At 37.3% G+C, this 10,000-nt stretch overlaps 1 protein-coding gene across 1 annotated transcript in view; it reads left to right on the forward strand.

Annotated features, from left to right (window-relative positions):
- Positions 1-10,000, forward strand: part of LOC133635472 (receptor-type tyrosine-protein phosphatase S-like) — a 267,952-nt gene that overhangs the window by 254,830 nt on the left and 3,122 nt on the right. Inside the window, exon 22 of the mRNA XM_062028688.1 lies at positions 1,726-1,823. Coding sequence (XP_061884672.1) covers positions 1,726-1,823 — 98 coding nt within the window. The remainder of the gene's footprint in view (positions 1-1,725; positions 1,824-10,000) is intronic.

Below are 10,000 nucleotides of genomic sequence, written 5' to 3' on the forward strand. Positions count from 1 at the left end.
CCAGTAACAAACGTGTCCGCGTCATTCAACTCACCACGTCTTGAGCTTAACTTAATGGATTATTGTGGCCACTAGGTGTTGCCAAAAGAGACTAATTACTAAGGGTATCCTTATTAAATTTATTAAAATAAGCTATAGCCTGCTAGAAGCTAGCAGCTCCACGACAGCTAAGCACACAATAGCATACAAGCTAGCCAAACGTAATTAGTGTCCTTGATTGAACAATATTGTCATCTAAAACACCACATTGGTCAATATAAACAAGTACAATTAATTATAGTTGCATATTACGTACAGATATGTCTCCAAGGTTGAAGCGTATTAGAAAGTATCCAGTAACAAACGTGTCCGCGTCATTCAACTCACTCACTAACTTAATGGATTATTGTGGCCACTAGGTGTTGGCAAAAGAGACTACTTACTAAGGGTATCCAGATTCGATATAGTTATTGTGTATCGTTCCGATATGACAAAAAAAAAAGAAAAACTGTATCAGTTTATATCGCCTTCCTCTAAAGTTTCTTATATACGTGCTTCAATACAAACAGTCCTGCAACAAATTTACTTGTGCAAAGCTGGACAGCCTGTTCTTAGTGAAGTCGTTTACAAAAAGGTAAACATGGCAGGCTATAGGCTGCTAAGAGCTAGCAGCTACACGACAGCGAAGCACACAATAGCACACAAGCTAGTGTTCTTGATTGAACAACATTTGTCAATATAAACAAGTACAATTAATTATAGTTGCATATTACTTACAGATACAAAGTCTCCAAGTTTGAAGCGTATTAGAAAGTATACAGTAACAAACGTGTCCGCATCATTCCGGATCATTTACTGTAACATAAACATACATTTCTAAATGATTGTGTGTTGACAAAAAAAAACAATTTCCACTACATTTGAACTTAAAAACAGCATAGGCTCATTCCAGTTGAATAGAATAGAATGGACTTTATTGTCATTATATTTGCATATAACGAAATTAAGGACTCGGTAGTGGGAACAAATATGGGATAAAAATAAATTACACAAGAGGTAATAAAGATAAAACTAAGAATTGAAATAAACAGAATACTATCCAATAAAAAATAATGAGCAATCTTGTACAATATACAAAACACTATACAAAATACTGTACAATATACAGAGCAAGACAAGAGTACCGGAGTAATGAACAACAATCAGTGTCGGATGTATTGCACTCGAAGGGTAATATTGCACAGTAGGGTATTAGGGTAGGATATTGTATAGGGGTGAATTATTTATTATAAGTTAGAGTTCAAGATGGTAACAGTTGGTAAATAATATGAGTCATTTCACTTGATTAAGCCTTTTAACGTACCCCACTTCAAAATAATACAAGTGTGTTGATATCGGATCGGATCAATATCTGTATCGGCCAATACTCAAGACTCCAATATCGGTATTGTATCGGAAGTGGGGAAAAGTTGCATCGGGAGACCCCCTATTGCTATCTCCACGCTCTGGTCTGGCGCAGTCAAGTTCCTATAACAAACACAATTAATACACATTTGCTTGCCTTTTTGATTTCCACCATGTTGCACACAAGCCTCACCATCACTAAAACCCGACCTTCAGTGTTGTGACGCACAGAGCCTCGCTCCCAGAAAGCAATGCATTCTGTGAAATGTGCACCAAGTTGTCCTCGTGGCACTAAACTTCCTTCTTCCTGCTACTTCTTTCCACCTTTGTTTTGGCGATCAGGTATGATGAATCACCCTCCTATCCCCATCTCCGAGCTGGCGGAGCACACGGAGCTTCTGAAGGCCAACGACAACCTCAAGCTTTCCCAGGAATACGAGGTGAGTGGGAGGAAGCTCGGCGTTTCGCATCTGTCTGATTTTTGTACCCGGCAGAACACAAGACAATGTGTTATTATTTTTTGATGCTTATGTCACCATCAAACGTATTCGCTTCCGTTACAGTAGGCTTGTATGCAAACATTGTTCATGCCACAGCCAGATGTTGAGTTCTAGGGAGTTTTTTTCTGTGATTTTGCGTCTTTTAGCTTGAAATGTATGGAGCTAAATTAAGGTCAAAAGGTGTGTACTATACTTTGAAACTGAAAAATAAAGTGTTGATGCTGAATTCTGAAAAATGCATAATTATAAATATTATTATAAAAAAATAACACTGAACATAATTATGATTCACTCTTGCAAATATTTTGATTTATTTCTTAAATTTTTTACTTTCATATTTTTGGATATTTGAGTTTCTTTTTTTTTTTCAGATTCAAATCTTATTTTTTTGCAGTTACATTTTTTTTTTCAAGTTTATTTTCTTTCTTTTTTTTTGCAGATCCAGACTTTTGGCTCAAATTGAGGAAAGTGCCAAAAAGTGAGAGGGGTATGGCATCATGACAGACAGCTTAGCAAAAATGATGGGGGTGGATGCTTTTGGGGCACGTCGGAGCTAAAATTAAGTGTTTTATTTTTAATATTGTTTTAAATATTGTTTAAATATCCCCTGAAGGCAACGTTGTAGGGAACGCCCCATATCATATTTGCTAATGTGTCTGTCATGATGCCACACCCCTCTCAGTTGATGCCCCGCCCCGCATGCCCAATTCAGGCCAAAAGTCTGAATATGAAAAACATAAAATAAAAAAAAATATTAAAAAACCAAAGATCTGAACCTGGAAAAAAAATAGTTTACCTTTAAAAATGTTTATTTGAGTCTGAAAAAATCTAACTCAATATAAAAATATATGAAAGTTTAAAAAAAAATGTTGTTCAAAAGAATTACTAGAGTGAATCACAATTTCATTCAACCTGAAAAAAGTGCACTTATTCTTGTTTTAAATACACTGATGTGTTTTCAAAATTCAACATCAAAACTTGATTTTTCAGTAGGTTCAGATCTTTGGTTTTTTAATATTTTTTTTTATTTTTTGTCATGATGCCATGCCCCTCTCACTTTTTGGCACTTTCCCCAATTTGGGCTAAAAGTCTGGATCTGCAAAAAAAGTAAATAAATAAATAAACTTGGAAAAAAAAAAAAAACTGCAAAATAATAAGATTTGAATCTGAAAAAAAACAAAAAACAAACTCAAATATCCAAATATATGAAAGTAAAATTAAAGAAATAAATCAAAATATTTGCAAGAGTAAATCATAATTATATTCAGTTTTATATTTTTATAATAATATTTATAACTATGTATTTTTCTGAATTCAGCATCAACACTTAATTTTTCAGTTTCAAAGTAGAGTACACACCTTTTGACCTTAAAATTCAACATCAAAACTTGATTTTTAAGTTTCAAAGTGTATTTATTGCATGTACAAAACTTTTGGCCATAATTTAGCTGAACAGAAATGACAGAAAAGAAAGTGGCAATGGTATTAATAATAGTGCAAAAAAAAACATTATTTTCATGTTTTCCAAAATATTTCCAAAATGTTCCATGTCCAAAGTATTTAGAATATTTTATGTTTTTTTTTTTACAATTTATAGTTTTTTAGAATTCCAGTGACCAGGATTCTTTATAATTTAGCAAAATATTGCATTTCTTCACTACGAGCTGTATTTTTGCTAAATCCATTCTCTTTATGTAGTTGTTCACGTTACCAAAAAAATAATATGTGACCCCTTTGTACGTCTAATTTAAACCTAATGTGCGTTTACGGAAGTAAACATGGCCCCGATTCGTGTTGGTGTCTGTCCTGGCACACTAGCCACGTGTACATGGACAACATTTATAATAACATTTAGATTATTTTTGATCATTTTAAGCATAATTTCCAAAACTAGAGATGTCCGATAATATCGGACTGCCGATATTATTGGCCGATAAATGCTTTAAAATGTAATATCGGAAATTATCGGTATCGGTTTCAAAATTATCGGTATCGGTTTCAAAAAGTAAAATGTATGACTTTTTAAAACGCCGCTGTGTACACGGAAGTAGGGAGAAGTACAGAGCGCCAATAAAAAAAACCTTAAAGGCACTGCCTTTGCGTGCCGGCCCAGTCACATAATATCTACGGCTTTTCACACACACAAGTGAATGCGAGCATACTTGGTCAACAGCCATACAGGTCTCACTGAGGGTGGGAGTATAAACAACTTTAACACTGTTACAAATATGCGCCACTCTGTGAACCCACACCAAACAAGAATGACAAACACATTTCGGGAGAACATCCGCACCATAACACAACATAAACACAACAGAACAAATACCCAGAACCCCTTGCAGCACTAACTCTTCCAGGACGCTACAATATATATATTTTTTTCTTTATCACTGATTATTTCTCACCGCAGACTTTATTGCAGTGCGTGTGACGCCAGGACGTCGTGTCCGCATGCAGGTCAGATTGTGTTCACATTAAAAATATAGGGTTTTTTTGTAGTGTGAAGGGCCATTAAAAAGGTCAGAATCGACAAAAAAATCTGGACATCCAACCCTGCAGTTTGAACGTAGCCTCCGTGACCAGTCTGTATATAGTACTACATATCACCATTTGATTCTTTCTCTTAAAAAAAAAACGCTATAGAATCGACTAAATGTCGATGATAGGCGAAATCTAATGAATCACGTTTGACTATAAAATGTTTAGTCAAAGAGAGCCCTAGGGTGAACGTAGCCTTATAGAACAGTATAGATTTACTGCCATGCACATGCTCTGAGTTTTTACTCAGCAATGTCTTGTTGTTGTTGTGCTGTTTGAGCTCCCGGACCACTCGGGTTATAAATGACACCGGCGCTGATTAGAAATCAGGAGCGCTGAATCAGCTCTCGTTTGCATACAAGCAATATCTCCTGCTCGCCATTCCTAAATCACCGCACCTGTCGCCTCGCCGCACGCCAGGCTGCGGTAAAAAATTTTTACAAAAATAGCGTTGACACCGGCGTGAATTGCCATCATCATGCCTGCCAGTGTATGTTGGATGTTGGCGGATAATGACTTCTCATAGCATTCCGCTATTTCTCGGATATCTATTATTCATAAATCCTGAGCTGAGCCGCGCACCAAAAGGGACAAGCTTGTTTTTCTTCAAGGCGGTGAGAGAAGCGGGATGGCCGAAGTCTAATTATTTGCCTTAAAGAGAGAATTCAACCACCCAAATTTTTTTTTTACTCTCTACCCGTCCCTCTCTTTCACACAACCCCGTCAGCCCCCAGGAAGAATAAATGACCAAATTAAAGGGAGAAGTGTAATTTTAATTTTGTTATTTTCCTGATGAATGGCCACTCGTTCGCGGCGCTCCGGCTTGCCAAGCGGCGCTCTGTGGACCGGTGACTGATTGGTTTTTTAGCCAGGCGGGAAGTAGCGGTAGAAGAAAAATGGAGGAAAGAGGCGGCAGGGATGCTGTGTGGAGGCTCGGTTATTGAGGATTTGATGTGGGCATTGAGAGAAGGCCTCAAGCAGCGATGAAGAGAAGATCATCCCAACAAACACGCAACTACGAATGCCACGAATGGCGACGTATTCAGTCCGTCAGTTTTCTGCAAATATACAACCATGGGGTATACAAATGTAGAATTGACAGAATTTAGAAGAACCTTAGAGTGAAACATTAACTGTATTTTAGAATTTCCACCATAATTCTACCGATGAATCTACAGTACACTGCAAAAAGTCAGTGTTCAAAATCAAGGAAAAAAAATACAAAAATGAGGGGTATTTTACTTGAAGTAAGGAAAATTATCTGCCAATAGAACAAGATTTGACAACAATTTGGCTTCTCAAGACTTCCCAAAACAAATAAAATTAGCTAACCTCAATGAACCCAAAAATACCTTAAAATAAGTATATTCTCACTAATAACAAGTGCACTTTTCTTGATAGGAAAAAAAAAAGAGACCTTTTTTCTCAATATGCTGAAAAATATTCTTAAATTAAGTAAATGCTAGTGCCATTATCTTGACATAATGATATGCGCCCGGCATTACATTTCTTGAAACCAGCAAACTTACACTAAAAACTAGTTTATTTTTCTTAATAGAAAGGCAACAAGGCAACCGCTTGTTACTCTCGGGGGTCTACTAGTCGCTCAGGCAAATCATATGGTCTAAAAATGCATTTTTCCATCGATAACATGATATCATCGTGCCAAGTGCGTGCTCTTTCAGTCAGTTAGTGCGCAAGGTATATATATATATATATATATACACTACCGTTCAAAAGTTTGGGGTCACCCAAACAATTTTGTGGAATAGTCTTCATTTCTAAGAACAAGAATAGACTGTCGAGTTTCAGATGAAAGTTCTCTTTTTCTGGCCATTTTGAGCGTTTAATTGACCCCACAAATGTGATGCTCCAGAAACTCAATCTGCTCAAAGGAAGGTCAGTTTTGTAGCTTCTGTAACGAGCTAAACTGTTTTCAGATGTGTGAACATGATTGCACAAGGGTTTTCTAATCATCAATTAGCCTTCTGAGCCAATGAGCAAACACATTGTACCATTAGAACACTGGAGTGATAGTTGCTGGAAATGGGCCTCTATATACCTATGTAGATATTGCACCAAAAACCAGACATTTGCAGCTAGAATAGTCATTTACCACATTAGCAATGTATAGAGTGTATTTCTTTAAAGTTAAGATTAGTTTAAAGTTATCTTCATTGAAAAGTACAGTGCTTTTTCAATGTGACCCCAAACTTTCGAACGGTAGTGTATATATATTCAAAATAGTTTGAAATGTCACATGTTAAATGTTTCAATATTAACTGTCAGTTTACTGTACTGTGCCAACTGTACTACTATATGAGTACGTATTTTCTATTGTTTCATTGACAATAAAACTGCAAAGTCCATTTGGCTGTCATCTGTTTTAATTATGAGACACAATTGTGTCAAAGTCATGTTTTTTTTGTTCATGCTTGAAATAAGAAATTATTACTTTGAAAAAGCAGTTTTATACTTGTGAGTGTTGATGACACAGCTTTGCAACAGTTGATATTCTACTTTCAGGCATGTTTTACTCAATATAGGTCATAAAATCACAGCAACAAGCTGTAATATCTTACTGGGATCATTTAGGACCAAAACACTTAAAACAAGTAAAACATAAAATCTGCTTAGTGAGAAGATTTATCTTATCAGACAGAAAATAAGCAAATATCACCCTTATTTGAGATATTTAATCTTACTTAGATTTCAGTTTTTGCAGTGTATGAAGGGGACTCATTCGTCACGGTTTACCTGACACATGAAAAGTGACGAATTAGGGGTCAGGCGGCAGTAGAGTGTTGAATATCTTAAAAATGTGTTTTGTGGCAATTCCAATTTTGACTTGAATTGAATTTGAATTGAAACTTGTATTAGTAGATTGCACAGTAAAGTACATATTCCGTACAATTAACCACTAAATGGTAACACCTGAATAAGTTTTTCAACTTGTTTAAGTCGGGGTCCACGTTAATGAATTCATGGTAAGCATAGATAGCAACTGACTGTGGTCAGTTGCTATCTAGAATGGGACTTTCAGACTGAACTGCACAATACTTAACCCCCCCACCTTCCTCTCACGCGAGATCCACCCAGGAGTGGTGCCATATGAAACCCTTCTCTACCGTACATGTTACTTAAATAAAAACTGAAATAGTAATGATAACGATAATGTTCAGATGTATAATCATGCTGGGGGAAATAATTGAAATATGAATAATCTGTCCCAGGGTCATTGTATCACACTGATTAAAACTGGATGGGAAGCCAATTTGATTGAGGTTTTCTGTATATTATTAATTGCAGTGTTGGATGTTGGGTTGGACCTTGTTCAAAGATTATTTAAAAAATATATTTTATATTTTAATGAGTCCATTTCAAAGCTCTGCACTGCAACATAACCTGGAGTAGTTCAGAATCAAGATGAAAAATTAAATACATCATACTCACCACAAATGGTTATTATTTAAAATCAGAAATGTAATATATTGTGTGCAGTTGTGCTCTGGTCGACCAATCAGAGGAGAGACAAAATGCGGACGTTATTGTGCGTGTGCACGCTGTCTCTGTGCGGCGAATCTGAATTCTGATTGGTGGTTAAAGAAACAGCCCCGTTGTGACATATGGGGCCTGCACTACTGATTCTGAAGGCCCTGGGCAGATTACATTGACATGGCAACACTTGGAAACTGTAATCTGATTGGACAGAATAAAGTAACATACGCATACTTGCAACATTGCAGCTAAGAGGCCCACTGATAGGATATAGAGCTGCTATAGAAGGGTCTTGCTGTCTATCAGTGTGCACCGGGGATGCAACGTTTCGTTTTCGACAGAAAGTTGCCGCCGACAAATTTGTTTGTCGATAATAGTCAGTGACGTCATCGCTCGTGTTTTTCCAGACAAAAACAAACAAGCGCAAGTCAGTGCAACTGATGACTACCAAGCAACAAACAGACAAAAATGGCTGTAGCCACTGCACACAAAAAGGAGGAAAACATAAACGGAATAAAAAATATCAAAAACACGAATAAATGCAATGTCTAAATTAGAGCCCTGGTGTTCCCTTCATAATGGAATTTCTCAACTTATTGTTAAGATAGTCCAGGGGTCACCAACCCGCCGCTCAGCCGCATGCGGCTCTTTAGCGCCGCCCTAGTGGCTCCCTGGAGCTTTTTCAAAAAATGTATGAAAATGGAAAACGATGGAAGGGGAAATCTGTTTTTCTTTTAAAATGTTTTTTGTAGGAGGACAAACATGACACAAACCTTTCTAATTGTTAGAAACCCCACCGTTTAATATGAGAGTATTTGGCGAGTGCCGTTTTGTCCTACTGATTTTGGTGGTCCTTGAACTCACCGTAGTTGCGTGGACTGTGACGCAACAGTTTGTTTACATGTATAACTTTCTCCGACGCTGCCGCAGAAAAACGTGTTTTATGCCACTCTTTCTTTGTCTCGTTTTGTCCACCAAATGTTTTATACTGTGCTTGAATGCACATAGGTGAGCTTTGTTGATGTTATTAACTTGCTGGAGTGCTAACCAGGCATATTTGGTCAGTGCATGACAGTAAGCTAATCGATGCTAACATTCTGTTTAGGCTAGCTGTATGTACATATTGCATCACTATGCCTCATTTGTAGGTATATTTGAGCTCATTTAATTTCCTTTACTTATGTCCTCTGTGTATTTCATTTATATTTGCATGTCTCATGACACATATGTATGTGTTATGATCCGTTGCCCGGATCATGTTCTGTTTGTTTTGGACTCCCTCAGTTCCTGTTTTGTGCACCCTTGAGTTTGTTTTTAGTTACCATGGGTGCTTATTGTTTCCATCTGTCTCTGATTGGTGTTCGGGACGCTCACCTGTTTCCCGAGCTCTAATCAGAAGCGCCATTTAATACTGCCTTTTCCGGTCAGTCAGTCTGGCTTCCTAATTTGCTTCATGCAACAGTTGACGACGGTCTTGATTCCTGCGATTTACATACTAGCTTCCACGCTAGGCTCTTTTGTTTGCTAGCTCCCACGCTAGCCCCCTTAGTTTTTGCCTTCCGTGCTATGAGCACGTTTTTGTTTGTTCCCGCCTGATTTATTGCCTAAATAAATCATTTCCTACCTGCACGCTGTGTCCGAAGTCTGTCTGCATCTTGGGAGAACGAACCCGGCATCACAATGCGTCCAGATCGTCACAGTACGTAATATTGGCTGCATTTCTGATAGTTGTTAGTGTGCCATGTTGTTCCAGACCACAGCAAACGTTGCCCCGCTTGGAAAGATTGTAATAAATCGATTAGAAGAAGACAGCCTGCCGTTTCCTACATCTATACCTTTGGCCATTCTAAGCCAGTAACTTCTAGGAGTTATCTCACCCTCCGAAAAGCCTTTGTTTTACTAATGTTTTCAAATGTTGTAAACATGTGTAGAATACATTTTAAAATGTCAACATTTCTGTCAACAAAGATTTGCGTCAGCCTGCGACATAGTCATTTTGATAGTAGGCTAATATAGCTGATATAGACACATCATGTGTTGCCTTCATTATAAGACTTATATAAGGCTCCAGACAGAATTGT

Source organism: Entelurus aequoreus, linkage group LG19 (genome assembly GCF_033978785.1).
Source record: "Entelurus aequoreus isolate RoL-2023_Sb linkage group LG19, RoL_Eaeq_v1.1, whole genome shotgun sequence".
NCBI lineage: Eukaryota > Metazoa > Chordata > Actinopteri > Syngnathiformes > Syngnathidae > Entelurus > Entelurus aequoreus.